Source organism: Mercurialis annua, linkage group LG6, assembly GCF_937616625.2.
Source record: "Mercurialis annua linkage group LG6, ddMerAnnu1.2, whole genome shotgun sequence".
NCBI lineage: Eukaryota > Viridiplantae > Streptophyta > Magnoliopsida > Malpighiales > Euphorbiaceae > Mercurialis > Mercurialis annua.
This window is the reverse complement of record NC_065575.1, coordinates 33,090,520-33,111,919: the sequence shown is the minus strand read 5'-3', so window position 1 is coordinate 33,111,919 and position 21,400 is coordinate 33,090,520. Positions and strand designations below refer to the sequence as shown.

The 21,400-nt window shown below is 34.3% G+C and overlaps 3 protein-coding genes and 1 long non-coding RNA gene across 4 annotated transcripts; 2 read left to right on the top strand and 2 right to left on the bottom strand.

The window, feature by feature from the left end:
- Positions 1–1,123: 1,123 nt before the first annotated feature.
- Positions 1,124–3,443, top strand: LOC126687122 (probable inactive receptor kinase At1g27190). Its single transcript, XM_050381507.1, has one exon. It carries the CDS (start codon positions 1,333–1,335, stop codon positions 3,157–3,159), a length of 1,827 nt encoding a protein of 608 aa, XP_050237464.1. The 5' UTR covers positions 1,124–1,332; the 3' UTR covers positions 3,160–3,443.
- An 8,760-nt stretch (positions 3,444–12,203) lies between these two features.
- LOC126653823 (uncharacterized) lies at positions 12,204–13,837 on the bottom strand. Its single transcript, XR_007632323.2, has 3 exons — positions 13,678–13,837; positions 12,400–13,109; positions 12,204–12,307 (listed from the first exon to the last, which is right to left on the bottom strand). It is a non-coding gene; the product is annotated as an uncharacterized LOC126653823 (long non-coding RNA).
- Positions 13,838–14,035: 198 nt separating this feature from the next.
- LOC126685954 (uncharacterized) lies at positions 14,036–16,207 on the top strand. The gene is made up of 4 exons (XM_050379962.2): positions 14,036–14,179; positions 14,254–14,371; positions 14,833–15,129; positions 15,835–16,207. Exons 1-4 carry the CDS (start codon positions 14,094–14,096, stop codon positions 15,949–15,951), a joined length of 618 nt encoding a protein of 205 aa, XP_050235919.1. The 5' UTR covers positions 14,036–14,093; the 3' UTR covers positions 15,952–16,207.
- A 479-nt stretch (positions 16,208–16,686) lies between these two features.
- LOC126687998 (serine/threonine-protein phosphatase PP2A catalytic subunit) lies at positions 16,687–20,413 on the bottom strand. The gene is made up of 6 exons (XM_050382553.2): positions 19,930–20,413; positions 19,473–19,587; positions 18,077–18,185; positions 17,912–17,989; positions 17,250–17,441; positions 16,687–17,147 (listed from the first exon to the last, which is right to left on the bottom strand). The coding sequence occupies exons 1-6, from the start codon at positions 20,180–20,182 to the stop codon at positions 16,974–16,976; spliced, it is 921 nt and encodes a 306-aa protein (XP_050238510.1). The 5' UTR covers positions 20,183–20,413; the 3' UTR covers positions 16,687–16,973.
- Positions 20,414–21,400: the final 987 nt, after the last annotated feature.

Below are 21,400 nucleotides of genomic sequence, written 5' to 3'. Positions count from 1 at the left end.
GTCCCTTGAGCTTACATCTGTTACTTGTGCAGGAGAAACAGTACGGGCGACCCTTTAAGATCGACCTGTATCAGTTATGTTAATGGTCTATTTATATAGGTTAGGCGGGACCTAGGGTTAACTAGAGGTGCAGTTATGTCAGGTTGTGAAAGTGTATGGAGTGACATAGATTAGGAGTGTGAAGTGATAAGATAGGTGAGGTTAAAACTCTTAAGTTGATTATTACAACATTAAATTCCTATTAAATAATTAATGAAGGGATAATTATGTCTAAAAGTACTTTTTGATGTCCTAAAGTGTTAAAAAGACTTTTAGGACCCTATAGGTTTGGATATGGTCAATTTAGTATGTCAAATTTGCAAATTGACCCATAAACTTATAAGATATTGCAATTAGTCCAATTTTTTAGACTTAGACCATAACTTTTCGAATTTTTATTCGCTATTTACGGCTAATTACGTTTCAATCTTTCAAGTTTGTAGATATGCACAGATATGACCAATTTGAATCCAAATTACCGGACCACAACCTCGTCACCAGGACAAATTTCTCTGGAAATCATCATTAGACGCTTCACTCCTTTGTCACTTTTATCTGTCCGGAAAATAGGTGACTACATATTTATCTTTACGGAACGACGGATATTAAATAATCAGCTGAGTTCTTTTAACTATTCATTAAAATCCCAAATTAATAATTTTAATTTTATATTTTTTAATTAGTAAATATTAAATCATATTTAAATTATCCTTATATACTTACTTATAATAATAAATTTATTTCAGTTTCTTGATATTATCAACTAATATTTTTTAAGTAATACAATAATTATTTTAAGGTTTTAATGATAATCATTTCAAAAAAAATTGAAGAAATTTTAGAGAAAAAAAGACAGTAATTAATTTCTTACTATCCCTCTTGAACTTAATGTTCTTGTTATTAAACGATACCCCCATAGACAACGACTTTGTTATCCTTTGGACAAAACCAGTCAAATGAAGACCCACTCGCATAATACTATACGCCATGGTGGTAACCTCCATACGACATCGTATAGCCGCTGATAAAAATATTCCACGTACGAAACAAAAAGACAAGAAAAAAGCAAAAATAAAATAACAAGAAGAAAACTGTCAGTCAAAAAGCAAGAAAACAAAAACAAAGCTTCTACACTTACTCTTACACAAACACAATAACACCAACCACCCCGTTTCCCTTCGTTCTTCCCATCTAGTCAATGGCCGCCTCTTCTCCACTCCCTCCGCCGTATTAACCACCGCCTCCGCCGCCGCCACCACTACCCCCTCCCAAATCCGCCACCTTTAACCAATAATGAACATAATGATGAAACGAAGTTCACCCTTTTTAATCATTATGTTCTTGTGTTTGTTTACCTTAACTGTTTCTATAGAAGACGATTTAACTTGTCTTGAAGGCTTAAAGAAATCGTTCGCCGACCCGCTTAATCGTCTCGCTTCATGGGACTTAACCAACAACTCGGTTGCCTCCGTTTGTAAACTTAACGGCGTTTCTTGCTGGAACGAGAAGGAGAATCGTATCATCAGCCTTCAGTTACCGTTATCTAAACTCTCCGGTCAACTTCCCGACTCTTTGAAATATTGCCGTAGCTTACAAACTTTAGATCTCTCTAATAATGATTTTTCTGGGTCGATCCCGCCTGAAATATGTTCGTGGTTGCCTTACGTGGTTACTCTAGATCTGTCGAGTAACCGGTTCTCCGGTCCGATTCCACCCGAGATCGTTAACTGTAAGTTTTTAAATAATTTAATTTTAAGTGGGAATAAGCTGTCCGGTTCCATTCCGTACGGTTTTGGTACTCTTGATCGGTTGAAACGGTTTTCTGTTGCGGATAATGATTTATCCGGTTCGGTTCCGGCGGACTTAGCGGCGTTTCCGGCGGATGATTTTGATGGGAATGGTGGGCTTTGTGGTAGGCCAGTTGGTAAGTGTGGTGGGTTGAGTAGTAAGAGTTTAGGGATTATTATTGTTGCTGGTGTAATTGGTGCAGCTGGGTCTTTGATTTTAGGGTTTGTGATTTGGTGGTGGCTGTTTGTTAGGGTTAGTAAGAAAAAGAAAGATGATGGTAATGGCGGCAAAGATGATTCGAGTTGGGTTGATTTGTTGCGGTCGCATAAGCTTGTTCAAGTTTCTTTGTTTCAGAAACCTATTAATAAGATTAAATTGGCTGATTTATTGCTTGCTACTAACAATTTTGATGTCGAAAATATTGTGATTTCGAGTCGGACGGGGGTTTCATATAAGGCGGATTTGCCTGATGGATCTGCTCTTGCTATTAAAAGGCTTAGTGCTTGTAAGCTTAGTGAGAAACAGTTTAGGTCTGAGATGAACCGATTAGGTCAGCTTCGACACTCAAATTTGGTGCCTTTGTTGGGATTTTGCGTCGTGGAAGAAGAGAGATTGTTGGTATATAAGCATATGCCTAACGGGTCTTTGCATTCTCAATTGCATGGGTTTGGATTTGGTGTTAGTCCTTCTAATGTTTTAGATTGGCCGACGAGGGTTCGGATTGGCGTTGGTGCTGCTAGGGGCCTTGCTTGGCTTCACCATGGGTGTCAGCCACCGTATATGCATCAGTATATTAGTTCCAATGTAATTTTTCTGGATGATGATTTTGATGCCAGGTTTACTGATTTTGGGCTGGCAAGGTTGGTTGGTTGTCGTGATTCAAACGATAGTTCGTTTGTTAATGGAGATTTAGGGGAGTTTGGCTATGTTGCTCCCGAGTACTCGAGTACTATGGTGGCCTCACTTAAAGGTGATGTTTATAGCTTTGGGGTTGTGCTTTTGGAGTTGGTCACAGGACAAAAAGCCTTGGACGTTAATAGTGGAGAGGAAGGATTCAAAGGGAATTTGGTAGACTGGGTTAATCATTTAGTGTCCAGTGGCCGAAGTAAGGATGCTATCGATAAAGCTGTATGCGGGAAAGGTCACGATGATGAAATTATGCAGTTTCTGAAGGTTGCTTGGAGCTGTGTGGTTACAAGGCCCAAGGACAGGCCTTCGATGTATCAAGTGTACGAGTCTTTGAAGAGCATGGCTGAGAAACATGGTTTTTCCGAGCAGTACGATGAATTTCCAATGATCTTCGCTAAACAGGACCCTGAATGCAAAGAATAGAAGATATTGCATCGATCTTCTTGAGAACAAGAGCATTATGGCAGTTGTGCATTATCTGCTTTGTTGTAGAAGATGGTTGAAGCAAATAAAATGCTTGTCATTCCATTCCACTTCACGTGAACAGTATTATCTTCTCTTATGATAATTTGTTGGATAATTATTGTATATTGCACCTCCTTTAGTGTTAGCAGCTCAGGAAATTTCTGTTATAAGTAATCTGTCTGAATCTTAATTTGAAGTGTATGCCACTAGAGAGAAGGTCAAGTACCTTATTTGTTTCGCAAGTATGTTGTTGGCTCGACTTAATTTTAGGTAATTTTCTGTTAAAACTGATCTTTTCCTACTTACCATAATCACGATATCTTGTGGCTTTGTGATAGATGTATATAAATGTTTGGGCAACCTAAATGTAGCATCAGATATTTGTATTTATATTTGGTTTAAGGCTGTTGAATTTGCCCACTACCAACATAGGAATAGAGAACACTAAGACCGTGTTCGAAGTTGGGCTAGTGGCAAATGCAAAAATCATTGATTAAGGCATATACCCCATCAACAATACCCTTAAGGCCATGTCTGGTTCATGAAATAGGTGCAGAATGAAATAGTTATTCCGTATAAAATAATTATTCTTTACTTGGGTTCAAACGATAACTATTTCATAGAATTGTTAGTTCATGACTTTGTGGAATAAACACTCTTAAAAAGTAAAGAATAATTATTCCATTTCTTATAAATAGTTATTCTATTTCGTATTATTTCATTACATGAACCAAAAATGACCTATTATTTAAATATATTGACGGAAAATCAAACCAAATTAGGGTGTGTAAAAAATGGAACCAAATTAAACCTTTAAATTACGTTTGATTTGGTATTATAATTAAATAAATAGGTTATATCATAAAACTTCACTAATTTAAAACGTTTTTTCATTTTAATCACGTCGTTTAAAATCGTCATTTTCATACACCGAGTGATTAAAGCCATATATATCTATTTTTTTGGTTCCGTTTCCTGGTGCTGAATGATTAAAACCATAATGGTGTACTTCCTCTTAGTTTTATCAGTGAATATGTTACTTAGACACAATTTAAACAGAAGTTGACAACTTTTATGGCCATCAAATGCTAATATATTTAAAGTTCATTTTATACTTATTTAATTGCCAATATTTCGAATCCCAGTTAACCCTTCTAACAGAGTTTAAAGGCTTTAAATATAAGTATGACTACATTTTTTTATCAAAATTTTCATGACAGTACAAATTATAAAAGATTTCATGTTTGATTTCTACAGATTTATATAATTCTCATTGTAATTCAAACTGAATATTTCAGATTCGATTTTTTCTTGTAATATGTGTTCCTCACCATGTTTGGTCCATGAAATGAAATAGCTATTTCATAAGGGATAAAATAACTCTTTTTTACTTTTTAAAAGGAGTGTTTACTACACAAAATTATGAAATAGCAATTTCATAAAATAACTAATTTATGAACTAAAGTAAAGAATAGTCATTTTATACGGAATAGCTATTACATTCCGCAGTTATTATATGAACCAAATATGGCCCGATAGTAATACGTGATGCAATTGAAAAAGGAAATAAAGTTGTCGAACATGTCACATAACGCCTTTTAGTTGAATGGCTAAGCTAAAGCAAGTGGAGAACCAAAATCATTGCAGAATCATAAATGTGCATCTAACAAAAACAAACTTCTCGTGATAATAATCAAACATCCAAAATATAAAAATAGAAGGGTGAGATGGTCAACATTGTATTGTATTGATCATGTTGAAATTTACATAAACATATAGGCTTATTAATTTATGTTGGGACCATGAGGTGTACTTTTTACTCTATAACCTGCATGTGGGTTGTGACCAAAAATAATTGGAAATGCCTGTATTAAGCGTATACTTCGTGTCGTTTTGAAAGCATTGGCACATGTTGTTGACCCCACTTCCTTTTATTTTCGGACCAGATATCATTTTTTGATGATTTGGTTTGGTTCTATTGGCTTGGTTGTGCAAATTGCGTGACTGCAGTCAATGTAACGGTTTTTTTTTTATTAAATGCGTAGTTTATTTATTAGAAAGCAAATAAAAACAATTCTCTTATTCGAGTTTGTTATATGATTTTACTTTGTTTTGACTGTTTTTTATATCTAGATCAGACACCTTTTGTAATTGATAAATCGCAGAATCGCTGGGAGGATAATCCAAGTTATCAAAGGCTTGAGAACAGGGAAAACAGAAAGAACACCGGAGGGGCTCTCCGTCTACCACTCCACGGTCAAATTGGTTGGTGGGGAAAGAAAAGAGAAAAAAAAAGTAATTGATGGTAAAAAGAAGAAGTAGCTTTAGAATTATAAAGATGGTTTATATAGGCTCACCTGTGTAACCATTAAGATTCTCTTTCCTTAGTTTCCACTTTCTGTTTGGCTGAGCTAACACGTTCTGTTGTGTTTCGGACAGTGTCAGATGCGTGTAACGCGGAAGACATTCTAATGTGTTAGAGATTCTTTTGTGGTCCCTGTGATTATTGAGCATGCATGTTATCTGATATACGATAGTTCAGTTCGTCGTAGTAGAACATTCATAATATATTGACATGTTTTGGCCTTGAATATCTCGGATGAGCTGACATGTGGGGTATCGAGATATCAGCTATAGGTCTTATCTTGGTAAATCTATTTAGAGTATGCCGGTTGTTTGTTTGACTCGGTGATATTTCATGTTGGTAAGGTTGCTTCGCTCCTATGTTGTGTTGTCACTACCCCCATGTCGGATTTTCATTGTGGATAAGCTTAATTAGGTTGAAATTTGTACTATCACATGATTCTGATGTCAGTTGTCACGTTACTCGAGTATAGTGTATGACATTAAAGAGTCACCTAATACAGTCGTATTTTTGACATCTGTACCCGAGCTGTTGTGTAGCAATTTGTGTTTTGTTTTTATTGGCGGTTATCTTTCCTCATTACTCTTGACACGTGCTCTGAAAATTCTTCATTTTGAAAAAATAGCATCTTGACATTATAATTACCATACTTAATGACCAATTCATCAAGTATCACTACTAGAAAACAACATTTTAGCGACAAATTCAATTTTCGTCGTTATTTTTTTGGTTAGCGACGAATCTAAAATCCGTCACTAAACACCCATTTAAGTTGGCGAGAGTGATCCCGCCAACTTTAGCGACATATTTCCCGTCGCTAAAGTTGGCGGGAGTAGTCCCGCCAATTGTTTTAATAAAATTTAGCGACGATTGTTTTGATAAAATTTAGCGACGGATTTTAAAATTCGTCGCTATTTTTTTGGTTAGCGACGGATCTAAAATCCGTCACTAAACACCCATTTAAATTGGCGAGAGTGATCCCGCCAACTTTAGCGACAAATTTAACGTCGCTAAAGTTGGCGGGAGTAGTCCCGTCAATTGTTTTAATAAAATTTAGCGACGATTGTTTTGATAAAATTTAGCGACGGATTTTAAAATTCGTCGCTAATTATTGGTGGGAATTCTCCCGCCTATTTTATTCTGCAATTAGTGCACTGTCAAAAACAAATTTTAAAAGGTATTAAAAAAAATTATAAGATTGTATTTAATAAAAATAGTAATTAAATTTTTAATTAAATTTATATTATTTCAATATAACGGTTTTATTTATAAAATAATAATTACACCTTATTTATGAAATAATAATTACAGATTATTTATTTATTTAAAGTATATAAATATTTTGAAAAATTATTAATTATTAAAAAATTATCTTAGAATGCGGGATTAAATTATGGAAACAAATATTTATTGTTTTTAGCTACATTTATGTATAATATACATAGATATATAACATGAATATGAGCTGGTTAAGGTGGAGTTATGCGCTGGAGAATTATGAGGTTAAAGAGCCTTGAGTGGGAGCAATGGAAGGATGGGTGACCTACTGGAAAGTTTGCAAAAATTAACAGGTGGGTGTCGGTGGGTGATCTAACGCGGATGGTTGAGTGACGGGGGGCGCGGATGGGTGATTGATTAAATAAAAAATTTATTTTACAATTTAATTTATAAAAATAATTTTTAAAATTTTTAAAAAATTAGGGACGAATTTAAATCTGTCGCTAATTAGCGACAGATTTAGAATTTTGTCGCTAAAACGGAGACTAAAATTCGTCGCTAATTTTTTTTTAGTCGTTATCAAATGTTGCGACAAAAATTTAGCGACGAACTGTTTCCGTCGCTAAACGTGTTTAGCAGCGGATTTTGGTCATTTGGCGACGGAAAAATCTGTCGCTGAATCACTATTTTCTAGTAGTGTATGCTATAAAACATCATCATCATGTGCATCATCATCAACATTATCATCATCAATAATATTTTAACATTTGAGTATGCATCATGTGATTCAACACCAATACCATCCCAAAATAAAAAAACAAATTGAGGGGGGGTTTACCTCAAATGCCATAAAGCACAAGTTGACATCATAGTGACTTTCACTTTTGTATCCCATGCCATGAATCCCCTTTAGTACTTATTTTTGAAGAGGAGGGTCTCCCATAATTTCTCTTACCCTTGCCTTTTATGCTCTTGAGCTCATTGACTCTCTTGGTGAGCCTCAAGATTTCTTGTTCATTGATTTCCTTCTTGGTTTCTCTATGATGAAGATCACATGTGGAGAATTTGAAAGAAATGCCACCTTCTTTTGGCTTCTCCTTTTGGATGTTCTTGATGTAAGACATCTCATGAAGGAGCAATTTGCCAATCAACTCATCAATCCTCATGAGCTTCTTCAATAGCGGTCACCTTGGGTTGCCACAAAAAAAAGGAAGGATCATAAGATTTTACCATTGATTTCCGTTAGCTTGTAGGATTTTCTAAGTGACACAAGGTTTGTAACAATACTAAGGAACCTTGTAGTCATCAATAACACATCTTCACGAGATAAGCACTTGAAGCCTTCATATTTTTCAAAAAGCAATTCAAACTTCTTTGCCTTAACTTGATTGGTGCCTTCATAGTATTTCTCCAAATTCTCCCACATTATTTTAGCACAAGTCAAATGTTGAATTCTACTTTGTTCTTCTCTTGAAATTAAGGAGATGAGAGTTGTCATGACTTTACTATTTAGACCATTCTCCTTCAATTAATCTTTAGACCACTTATTTCTTTCCAAAGGAGCTCCATCTTTGTTGACCGGGTGCTTCCATCCTTTGAGAAAAACATGCCAAAGACCTACCTATTACATATCAAGAAACATCTACATATGAAACTTCCACAATTTGTAGTTTGAACCATAAAAAATGGCTTGAGAGTGATGAAGAAGTTTTTGGTTGCCATTTTTTATCGTAAAACTCTTGCAGTTAAGCATAAAGAAGAGCACTATGGCCCTGATACAGTTGTAATTATTCCCTATGGGCTATGGAAAACTGGGCTTTTGTATTATGAATCGAAATACTAAACTCTTTTAGAGCGGAATAAAAAAAATTAAAATGAGTTTAAGGGATAGGGAAATGAACACAAGAGTTTAGAGTGGTTCGGAATACAAATCGATCCTACTCCACTACTTAATCAAAGATTGAGATTTAGAATCCACTGAATGAGATTCACAAAGAGTTTTCTAAGCTAACTCCAAACTTAGTGCTTTCTAGCTAAACACCAATTATGAGATTTTTCAAAGATAATCTTTAATTTAAAAGGAGGCGAGTTTTCTCAAAACTATACTCCAACTTACAATGATTAGGAGTTTACAAGCTTACTCTAAAACTGCAACAAATAAAAGTAATATTAAGATGAGAGGTTTGCTGTTTCAAGGTATTGAAAACATTAACCTTGAAACTTTGCAAATGGGTTTATATTTATACCCATTGCAAACAACAAGCAAGGCACAAATATACAAAAATAGCTTTTGCTGTCAGATGGAATGTCGTGCCCGCTACACCTGGAGTCGCGCCCGCGACCTGTTGTCTCTCGACAACGGCTAGTGTTATAAGTCGCCACTTCATTGGGGGGTCTTCAAATATATCTATTGAGCATCCAACGGTCATCAATTTCGTGCCCGTGACATGTTCTTTGCGCCCGTGATCCTTTCAACAGTCTACTAGGGTTTTGTCAGATCAAATGTCACGCCCGTTATAAAGAGGTCATGCTCGTGATGCTTGGCTGATGTGCCCGTGACAAACCTTCTAAACAACTTCAAAATTGAAATCTCGATTTTTTGCTAGAAGGCTCCGAATTGACTCCCGAGTGTTCTTATGTGTTCCTAACACTTATAAAAAATAGTAGAACACTCAGAGTTGATCATCAAAGTCAAAATCAAGGAGTATGAAAAGACCGTCAAACACCCAAGTCAATTGCAATCAAACCCTAACATGAAATCCAATCAAGATGATTCAATCAACAAGGGAATTCATGGATTCAACAATAATCATGGTAAAAGAGTTGATTACATGAGTTAATAACAGTTAAGCAAGCATAACATAAATTACCCGAAATCTCTACAATAATGCACCAACCCACACCCTAAGATTTAACAAATCAACCATTAGAGGTACAAACACTTACCTCTTGAAGAAATCTAAGTCAATTAGGGAGTAGAGATAAGGATCGTGAAGAAAAGCTCCCAAAGCTTCAAAGGTACAACAATGGTGAATGAGTTTCAACACTAACACTTCAAGAATTCACCAAATCAAGTGGGTTTCTCCCAAACCAAACTAATGTAACTCAAGAATGGGTATAGAGAGACTTGGGGAAGGTTTTATGCAAAGGGATTGAGAGGTTTAGTATTTGGGAGTGAAGGATGGGATTTTGGTTTGAGTTTAAAGATTTTTGAATACCCAAACCTAGTGTGCAAACTGAAGGGGGGCGATCGGACCTAGGATTGGTCTGACTGCCCCTATTCTCCAAAAATAACTGCGGGTCAAAAACCTACACAGGTCCAGTCAGACCTCTCTTGGTTCGATCGGACCAAACCCAAAAACTCCCCAAACTCCGATTTTTCGTCCCAAAAACGCCAAAACATTGAGGTACTAACGACGCCAATAACCTAAACACATAACACACACTTCAAACTAGGGGTGTACAAGTTTTATGTAACCAACCCAGCCCAATCAAATAAACCCAACCAAATTGATATTTTGATTTTAGAAATAAACCAATGGGTTATTGGGCTTTTATAACCCAACTAAAAATAGACACCAGTTTTCGTAGGTTGCATTTTCTCCTCTGTAACCTTCTAAAAAATTGAAATGTCTTTCTAACCCTAACAACAGATTTTAAAAAAAGAAAAGCTTTTTGACCCTAATAGTAGCTTATCATTGGTTTTTTTTTGTTGTCGTTGCTCGATTTCTATTGTCCTATTGCCACCGCTGCACCGTTGCTTTTAGTGTCGTTTCTTATTGCATAATTATAGACACCAATTTTCCGAAAAGCGTCCAGTGATGATTTTCAAAGAAATATGTCCGAGTGACGAGCTATCAATTTGCTTGCTAGAATCTAAGCAGGCGTAATCAGTGCATAGCTGCGAACTTGGAGGATTAAAGCGTAATTAGCCGCAAATAGCTTATAAAAATCCAAAGAGATAGCTGCAAACTTGGAGGATTAAAGCGTAATTAGCCGCAAATAGCTTATAAAAATCAAAGAGATTGTATTCTAAGTCCATAATTTGGACTAATTGCAACATTTTAGAAGTTTATGGGCCAATTTTCAAATTTTACGGACTAAAATTGACCATATCCAAACCCATAGAGTCCAAGAAGCCTTTTTGACACTTTTAGGCCCCAAAATTGATTTTTAGCACCTTTTTACTTAGCTAGCAAGTCCAAACCCAAATTTTAAAAGTAAAATTCTAAGGTAAATAATTTAAAGATAATACTAAACCTAATCTTTTTTTAGAGGATACTAAACCTAATCACTTAACACTTCTTCAACCTTGAATCAAATCCCAACTAGGCGAAACAGTGAATTAACTTAAGGCTAACCCTAACTCTAATTCACCTTTATATAAACAACATTAAGACAGCCTAGCTAAAGGTCGGACCAGAAGCACAAAAACCCTAGCCTAGAATTCGACGGATTTTAACGACGGATTTAAATCTGTCAGCGACGGATTTAAATCCATCGCTAATTACCAAAAAATAAAAAAAAATCGTAAAATAAATTATTATTATTTAATCGGTCACACACCCGTCACACTCTGTCACCTTTCGTCCCCCACCCGTCGCCCTCGGTTACCCATCCGTTGCCTCCATCACCCACTCGCAATTTTTACAAACTTCCCAGCAGGTCACCCATCCTTCCCACTGCTCCCACTCATTGCTCTTTAACTTTGAAGTTCTCCCGCGCGTATCTCCACCTGAACCAGCTTAGCTTCTTGTTATATATAAATGTATATTTATATTTAAATGTAACTAAAAAATGACAAATACTTCCTCACACATTTTAAGATAATTATTTTTTATAATTAATAGTTATTTTAAATAATTATTAATGAATAAATAAATAATAATATTTTCAATATATATATTTATGTTATATTTAAATAATATTATATATAATAAAAAATAATAATTATTTCTTCTTTAATAATTATTTTTCTAAATAATTTTTTGATAAAAAATTTATTTAATTTAATAATTTTTTTTACGATTTTTTTTTAAATTAGTGACGGATTTAAATCCGTCGGTAATTAGCGACGGATTTAAATCCGTCGCTAAAAACGGATTTAAATCCGTCGCTAAAAACGGATTTTGCGACGGATTTAAATCCGTTGCCAAATACATCAAAAATAATTGGCGGGAACACTCCCGCCAATTTAAATGATAATTTAGCGACGGATTTCAAATCCGTCGCTAAATCCGTCGGTAAAAAATTAGCGACGGATTTTAAATCCGTCGCTAAAATCCGTCGGTAAAACACAGTTTTTTAGTAGTGAAATAAGTATATCAAACACACAAAGATACAACAAAAAATCACAAAAAATCAATCAATAAAAAAACATAATTAAGAAAGCAAAAAAGAAAAAAAATAGCATACCTTTGTAATTTTATCAACCACCACACTTTCATCATCATAAATTTAAGTGGAAGGTTTTCTCTTCGATCCAGAAACAGACTTGCTAATTTTCTTATTAATTGGCGATTGCTACAGAAGAAATATATACACAATTTAATGATACAAATAACAGGACACAAACAAAAAATAAACATAAAATCAACATGAAAATAGTTTAATACCTTAGCAATTTTATCCGCACCGCTATCGTCATCAGTTGATTCACATGTCACTTTCCTCTTCGCATTACAACGAGGCTTCTTCTGTATTTCTACATCCGGTACGCCAACTTCATCAACACTATTATCTTTCATATTAGTTTCGTCGGAAACTTGCTTGGCTTGTTTTTTTGGTAGTATATGATGCCTTTAGTTTAGCCATATCTGAAACAAACGAAGGAGTTTCAATATTCTTTAAACACTTTGAAGATCGAGAAGCCGGTTTCGATAATTCTTGATTAGACCGTTGTGATTCAATTACAACAGTTTCTGGTGCTATTATGTCCTGATCAACATCGGGAGAGACATTTTTTAACCGACTTTCAATAATCATCGATTTTGTATGTTTTGCTCGTGGCAGTTTAGTAGCAATGTCCAATGCTTCCTCCGACTTTTCTGGAATAATGGGCTACAAGACATAGTCCTTTTTTTCAACAGAAATGGGTTGTTGTGCAGCGTCCTCTTCCTTATTTAAAGCAATTTCAAATAACTCGGACGACTCAACTACTCCATTCGTCTCAACAGCAGGTAAGTCCTCAATTCGCCTAGACATACACTCATCACCAACATTATCAAGATTTAACATTTCGGAGCGTGTATCAACCGAAGATTGATTTCTATCTGGTTTATGACCAACATATTTCTTCCTCATTAACAGATAAAATAAACAGAACCTGAGAATGCAATATACAGCAAAAAACAATTACATAACAAAAATAAATCAACAAATAAAAAATCAACAAACAAACATGATGAAAATGTAAATTACAAAAAAAAAAATCTAGCACCTAACAACAAAACAAATTATAGAGATGAGCTTAATACTATAAAAACAACAAAATCAAAAAAAACATAATAATCATATATAAACAAACAAAAACAAAATAATAAGATCTAATAATTTAAAATTAAAACTAATGAACTTCAAAAATAAAATAACAGTGACTGAAATTATAAACAAATACAACTTAAAAATGGAACCTAAATCGAGATCTAAATCACAAAACAGCAGTGAATAATATTATACATAATAGTTTGAAAACGAATCAAGAACAAAACGTAGATAAAATTACAATTAGATAAATTACAAAACCTAGAAAATAAATTAACCTAAATAAAAAAACAACAATTAAAAATGATACAAAATAATATAGAGAATCAAATTTCGGATAATAAAATTCAAATGCATGTACCGATAACTATGAAAAACGATGATAATTTTTTAAAAAAAGAAATACTTACAGATTGATGAATTGCGCATCTCAGTATAAATAAGTAGCAGTCGTGGAGACGAATCTGAAAGAAAACGAAAAGAAAAAGGAATAATGGAGAAAATGCAAGAAGGTGGAGCAAAGTGGTGAAGAAGAAGAGAGAAAAAACTGCCAAATATAGGGAAATAGAAGAAAACAGTAGGAAAAAAAATTCAAAAAAATAAGTTATTTAAATAAATAGATGGCCAGAGTATGGACCGGATGGTGTAAAAAATAATTGGGCCTCCAAAAACCGTGTTTGCCATAAAAGCTCAAAAATCTCGATATGATTGATAAAAGGCCCTATAAAATTGTAGGAAATGGGCCATTAAAAGAAAGGGAAAAGACAAATCAGTCCCTGGAGAAAGAAGAAGAAGAAACGCCTGAATAGCAGAGGAACATCAAAAGATGAAGACATGGAAGTTACGGCAGTTAATGAAATTCTTCATAATCATGGCGATTCTATCTCCGATTTACGCTTCCGATCACACGACGTAAGTAAACACTGCGCAATTGATTTGGTTTTTTAATTACAGATGAAATTTCATATGTTTTGTTTTGGGAACAGAAACGGAGGCGGAGGACACAGAGTATTATTGGGATTCAAGGAAAAATCAAAAGCAAGTAATCTTACTTTTGACTGTTCTCCTTCTGGCGCTTGCGTTTCTTGCCTTTACTCTGAGAAGGTTTTTCCCCTTCATTTGATTTCTAATATGGCTTCCATTTTCATCTAATTGTATGTTTTAGTGAGTTGCATTGGTTTAATCGATTTCAAAAAATTTATTTTTTTGTTAGTCAATCAAACTGATTTTTATAATTTTGTTAGTCAATTAAACTATGTAGAAAAGAAAATACTAGGTGCATTCATGTTCAGTTTTGTAATACGACAAACGAAATTTCTCTGTCTATTTCTTGTATGTAAGAATGGGATTGTGCTAATAAGATTTTCCTTATTACAATCGGAAATTATCGTCTTAGGGGGGTTGAATTAGTTTGTTGAAGTTCGACATGATGACACTATTTGGTTTGGCATTGCAAAACAATGCTTCCACTATTAAACCGGAGATACGACGCGTATATATTTTCTTTTGGGAATAGCGCGCTTTTTTTATATATGTTTAGTCTTAATTTTTCTTTTCTTTTGTAGAGAGATGACAAATATCGATGTAGTGAGACTGGTTACCGAATCCCTTTAAAATGTGTAGAAGTTAAAGATAATACAAAGGATGTAAATGAGAAGAAATCTCAAAATCGTCGGTCTGTTGTGGAGATCACTCATGGTACTGCGAAACCGCATACGACATTACATGACACTGCTTCTAGCAAGGACAGCAGTATAATAGACGAGGCTTCTAAGTTAGAGGATGGATCGCAGGGTTACATTACATATAGAAGCTGTATATCACCAGTTAATGAAGAGAAGGTGTCACTATTGGGATTTGAGGTATGAATGTCTTTTTTCACGCCACTTTTTTTTGTGCAATCTGATTGCTTGTCCATTATTACTACGATGAATAAGGACTGCACCCAAATAACAAGAGTTATATGGATCTTAGCCTAGCCCTCCACTCGCTCTAACCCAACTTTTAATTGCAATTTCAAATGTACTTATATTATCGATATGTTTCTTCATACTTCTATGAATCTTGATGGTAACCCATACCGCACTTCTATAAAAGTTCTATTTGGAAAATGAGATTTGAAATTCTTTAGAAGTTCATTCTTTAAAGTGTCGAAATTTCTTTGTATGTGCACTACATATAATTTATACTTGTTGAGGCAATTTTCTTTTATCAACTTTTAATGATTTTACATTTGTTTCGTATGCGTTTCTCTCTATAATTTTGGCCGTAGTTGTGCGTGTCTTACTTCTTAACCCCATTGTCCAAAAAATACTATAGTAAATGATCATTTTCCAACACTTACCGAACATCATAAGAAGAGGGGATACAGATGTATAATGTTCAAATTTAAATAAGATCTATGAGTATCCTTTTTAATGTAGACAACTTTTTTGTTTGCCAGGGGCAAAAGGTGTTAAGAATAATACAAACACTCTGCAATTAAATATCCTTCAATTTAAATTTATTATGAACTGCTCAACTAAAATGCGATTTTTCATTCTTGGATTGTAAATTGTGATGGACAGGGAATTGTTTTGTGTTTATTCCTCATAAGTGGTTCTGTTGTATACTCCCGGAGAAAGCAGACTGCTGTCATGACAGGAGTTGGAGGCGGCAGGATCCAAATGAGCTCCAGGTTTTGAATGCATTTTGAAGTTGTCAAGCTGTCTCCAGCTTTTTTTAAAAACAAAATATTATTATTATTGTTAATATGATAAGAAATGTCTTAATGCAATTGCACTTCGCAATGTAATAGTAGTTAATTGGTTTCTCCTGTATTTGGAGCACTTGATATGTTGTATTTTTTTTGTAGTGTTGTATTTTTCTTTTCGCTTACTTTAGCTTTTGTGAAACTACCATTGTATTTTAGTTGAGAAGAAATGACATAAGTTTGGAGTATAGCATTGTGAGAAAGTTCATTTGACTCTTGCATTGTGTTATCTTTGTTTTTATTCCATCCAGCAATTGTAAATGGTTGGTCTGCATCAGTTTTCATAGTTGGAGACTATCAGTTCATTCTTACCGTTGCATTTTATAAGTCGTTACTATCTAATTGCGGAAAAATTAGGAATTGATGAAACAATGTTAAGAATTTTAATGTTAACCAAGCACTCGTAGATAAGAAAAAGTGAGTTTAGAGCAAGTATCTTAACGCAGCCAAGAATTTATTTTTCAAACAGGACGTAAATACCTTAAATCCAGAGGGAAAAATTCAAGAAAAGAATCATAAAGACACGCTAAATTCTAAGCAATTAACGATGCTATTAGATTTTCAGAAACAAAGCTGTATGCCCTCTCATGTTAGTCATTCAGGTTCATTTTGCCCATGGCTGTATTTATCAGAGACGAGTTGAAGGAACAGAAAAAAAAAACAGAGCTCACCAGAAAAACTCACCTTTTCTACCTTCAAATTATAAAATTACAGAACAAAATATACGATGTTATTGCTGCTTTCCTCTTTCTGAAAAATATACAAGACATATGGCCATTGATGCCCCTATCAATTTCCTATCTGTTACTTGAGCACATCAACAAAGCAGCACCAAGACAAACTCCAAATAAAGAATGATACCTCACCTTTAACAACAAAAACTTCTCTTCAAGACACATCTACAGTGATACAACATCAAGCAAAGATTACAAACAGCCCGCAGAAGTATGGAAATTATAAAAAATAATCTGGAGTCTTGCGTGTGGTGTCTGGCTCAATTTGCCGAGGTGCAGGATCAAATTGAAGAAAATTCTGGTCCATGTTTTCCCCAATCTCTAGTATCGCAGCCATGTTCCCACACCTGTAGCAGTAGTTTGGGGCACTAAACACAGTAACCACATTCTTTTCCTGAAGTAGACAATAGGAGCAATCAAAAACGTAAGTTAGTGATCAATGTAGATTTTAGGATGGAACAAATACAATTTATGCCATCTCTTCTAGGTCAATCACCTGACACCAATTGTATCCTTCCATCACAAGCTGGTGAGCTCGTGAAATCAGAGTCAGACCATTTGTATGGTTGAACTGAGCAGCTATATCCTGTCCAAATGTATAGCCAGCTCCACGAGGAGAGATTCCCCACCCACATCGGTCGTCTGGATCAGACCATAACAGATCACACATAGGTCCTTCATGTGGAACCTACTTGTACAAAGAAAAAAGATAATGATGTGATCACTTTCATAATAATACAAATGAAGATGCAAAATAAAAATAAAAATTAAGTGTAATGACTCTCAAATAAATGGAGGAGATAGAATTCCAATGTGCCATAAAAATGAACGAGGTGTTATAAATATTATACTGCAGTATGACAAACTGTAATCACTAAATTTGAATTTATGCCGTGCTTCCGATTGATAAGTCATAGCAGGATAAGTATTGATCTAATACTTTCTTGTAATGTTACATTAAATCCCAAAATACATGGATTCCTTAAGAACATAGTTTGAAAGGATTGATTTAAGCAAAATAAGAGCTGAAACACGAGCTTCCTTTACCTTCAGTTTTTTTTCTGAATCTAGCACAACCATAATTGAAAAATATTTTAAATTATAACATTCATAATCTCACACCCACAAAAATAAAACATGACAAGCAGTTTGACATACCTCTTGTATACGGTCCAATGCTCGAATATTATCTAATGTATCCAAAGATGGAGAAAGTCCACCGTGCAAACAAAAGATCTACATGACAATTTCTGGCTGTCAGTACTCATTGTTCAGTTAAGTGGAGTTAAACTTAAAAACATTCTGCAATTATATAATTCCAACCTGACTCTCAATTAGCGCAGTAAGAGGTAGATAATCAAATAGGTCAGTGAAAAACTTCCACACATTGGCATTTCCATATTTTCTCAAGCACTCGTCATAAAAACCATACCTGAAAAAGGCGTTGGAATCCAAACCATATTAATTACACTTATAATGATTAAAGAATCAAATCATATTTTCATGTCGGAGCGGAAATCCGGAGCGTAAAAACAAAAAAAGTTACAGCAAACATATAGATGATCATATCAGTAAATCAATTTGGGAATTTCTTCTCATTCCAATTTTTAGTAGAAAAGGTTAACAGCACAGATAGCATCACACCCTTGTTTTTCATCTTTTAGAATGTAGCAATAATAAGGCTCTCAACTATCCTAACTTATAGAAGACGACCACCTAATAGGCCTAGAATTCTGAGTGTTGGTCCAATGCATTGGTGGCAGTAATCGACATTATGTTGCCATCACTTGGTTGATACTTGATAATTGGCTAGCAGGTCCCACAATATAATTGAAAGATACAAAATAAAATGGAAACAAAAAGTGCCCTGCTTGCATTGCACTCCCTCCACCCCACAAAAATAGGAAAATTATTTTGCACAAGAATAAAAAATTGAAGTTAAATTAGCATTTCTTGTTCAGTTCTCATTATACTTTCAATTTAATTATCTAGACATTCTAAATATTATTAATTATATACTTTTAAAAACAAAAAAATTATTGTGATCAAGAATAAATCTTGAAAAACTAAATTAATAATTAACTTTTGTATTGGATAAGGTAATAATTTATGATAATTAAGAGAATAGAATAAATAGAAGTAGTTGAATTAATGAAGGAGAACTGATATTTCAACTTAAATACTCAAATTAATATAGCAACGGAGGGAATAGTTTGTTGTCCTATTCAGTTATGTAGTATCTCTTTTGTTTTGTGAACATAGCATTGTTTTACATCAGCTTTCTGAGGTGTTTGAATTAAGATTATGGATAACAAACTTCCCTCTACAGTGGCAAGATTTAGAATGAATCCAAATGACAACTATCTAATCTATTTAACCACATTCTATATATCATCTAAGGAGTAACTAACACCAACTTTTAAAAACCCAAATATGAGTTTTGTTAACTCACAAAGGCAGAAATAAAGCAACAAAACACATAAATCATATGTTTTACTGTCAACATTTCAATATAACAAGTGTCATTCTGTAGCATATACCAAGCAAATATTAATCTATGTTCCTTTATACCATTGCAAAATGCAGCAATTCACAAACAAATCAACACACAAAATAAAGAGACAAGCTGCAAGTAATGAACAGGTAGTAAAACAAAATTCAAAAGGCCAAACAAAAATCCATAATTATCATCATTCGATAAAGAAAAACACAATCTTACACTTGAGTAATCTGCCTGCTCTCGTGGTTTCCTCTAAGTATCGTAATTCTATCTCTATAACGAACTTTCAATGCCACTAAAAGTGTAACAGTCTCCACCGAATAGTATCCACGATCTGCAAGCACATAAACAAGTCAGCACATATGCAAATATTTTCAAAAAATCCATCTAAACATTGCACAATAATCAATAGACTTAAAATATTCAATAATCTTAACATATATTAACCATCCAAGCTTAACAAGTTAAAGCATTAAAAACTATTCCATAAATCAATCAAACTAAAAATAACCTAAAAAAAGAGTTAAAAAAAACACAATAGATCGAACATAAATACAAACAGTTCAGATCACAAAAACACTAATAAATTAATGATTAAAAAATCTACAAAAACACATAAGAACAGCAAAAATAACATAAAAACAATAAAAACAATAATGAAAAATTGAAAACAGACCTACATAATCTCCCATAAAGAGGTAGTTAGTATCAGGTGCATTCCCGCCTATCCGAAAAAGCTCAATCAGATCATAAAACTGGCCGTGAATATCGCCGCAAACAGTCACCGGACATTTGACCGGCTGCACGTTCCATTCCTCCACTAGAATCGCTCTCGCTTGATCGCACAGCGTCTTCACCTCCGCCTCCGGTAACGGTTTGCACTCCATCAAGTGCTCGATCTGACGGTCCAGATCCCCGTGCGACGGCATCCTCTTGATCCTACGGTCCACACCAAAACAAGACAAAATCCGCAAATTTCGAATCGCAAAAAAGATTCCACTACTAATCAATTAACGATCTGTGTAAAAATGGAATCACTTTTAGAGATCTGTTTTTCATTCCCGTTTCTTTTGCGTTTTTGTCTAAAAAAAAAAATTAATCGGAGAAATGATTTTTTTTGTTTTTTGAAATAAGAATTGGTGTTTGTAATTATTTGGAAAGTGGGAGAATTAAAAAAATAATGAAATTAAAAAAATGGAGAATGTGAACGTGTGAAATGAAACTCAAACTCAAATGCAAATGAAATTAAAGATTTTTTGATTTTCTTTTTCTAGTTAGTAATGTATTATTTTAATTCTAGTCAATATTGTGAGGAACGAATAGTTTTGGTTTATTGTTCTTATTAATTGTGTCTCAATTTCTTTTTGTCTCCGGTGGCTCCGCCGAGTCAAAATAATAAAGTGAAGGACACGTGTCAGTGCAGCTGCTTTATTTTGAATATACTTTTTTAATGGGAGTTCTATATTTTTTGTCTTCAAGATGTTCCAATGCGTATTGTCACGTGCCTGGATTTTCTAACCAACAATCCGTGTGGCACTAGTGAACTTTTCTTGAACAAATTATTAGTCAGCGTCTCCAGAAGCGTTATGTACAATTTAAACGGAAGTAAAGATCGTAAGATGGCTAAAAGTATGAGAGCTTTTATTACTTGATGAAAGCAACGATTACACAAATGTTAGATTCATAATGTTTTTCAGGATACTTTACAAATGAGAGTGTTAGGCTATTTATACTCCTCAACCTCCTCAATGAATGGATACGATCTATTCAATATAATGGCTCATATTCTACTTCTAGTTATACCATTCTGTACGAAGAAGGAAGATAGTATGTCCATCTACACAAGTTTAGAGAGTTCTATCATACTTTTCAATCTAAGGAGGGAATCCTAGAGAATTTCATAGTGTTTTGGAGAAAGAGCCTTCTAGATTCTTTCGAAGAGCATTGTGGAGAGACTTGAGAAGAAAATTATAGAGAACTCCGAAATGTAACCTTGTTGTGGTGCGAGGATTTTCTCAGTCCGTAACATTCTCCCCTCACTTAATCTACAAACATCCCCGTCGCATTCCCCTTTCATGCTTCGATTAGTCCATTGCCTTCCTGCAATTTGAGGTCGCTCTTTGGACTTGTCCTGCTCTCGGCTGCTC

What these genes read in the sequence shown, in the direction of transcription:
- LOC126687122 (XM_050381507.1), top strand. Translation starts at nt 1,333, where the DNA reads ATGAACATAATGATGAAACGAAGTTCACCCTTTTTAATCATTATGTTC.
- LOC126685954 (XM_050379962.2), top strand. Translation starts at nt 14,094, where the DNA reads ATGAAGACATGGAAGTTACGGCAGTTAATGAAATTCTTCATAATCATG. An exon ending in CTTGCCTTTACTCTGAGAAG is followed by an intron (nt 14,372 to 14,832) that starts GTTTTTCCCCTT and finishes TTTCTTTTGTAG; the next exon opens with AGAGATGACAAATATCGATG. An exon ending in TGTCACTATTGGGATTTGAG is followed by an intron (nt 15,130 to 15,834) that starts GTATGAATGTCT and finishes TGTGATGGACAG; the next exon opens with GGAATTGTTTTGTGTTTATT.
- LOC126687998 (XM_050382553.2), bottom strand. Translation starts at nt 20,182, where the DNA reads ATGCCGTCGCACGGGGATCTGGACCGTCAGATCGAGCACTTGATGGAG. An exon ending in CATTGGACCGTATACAAGAG is followed by an intron (nt 17,442 to 17,911) that starts GTATGTCAAACT and finishes TTGTACAAGTAG; the next exon opens with GTTCCACATGAAGGACCTAT. An exon ending in AAGGATACAATTGGTGTCAG is followed by an intron (nt 17,148 to 17,249) that starts GTGATTGACCTA and finishes TGTCTACTTCAG; the next exon opens with GAAAAGAATGTGGTTACTGT.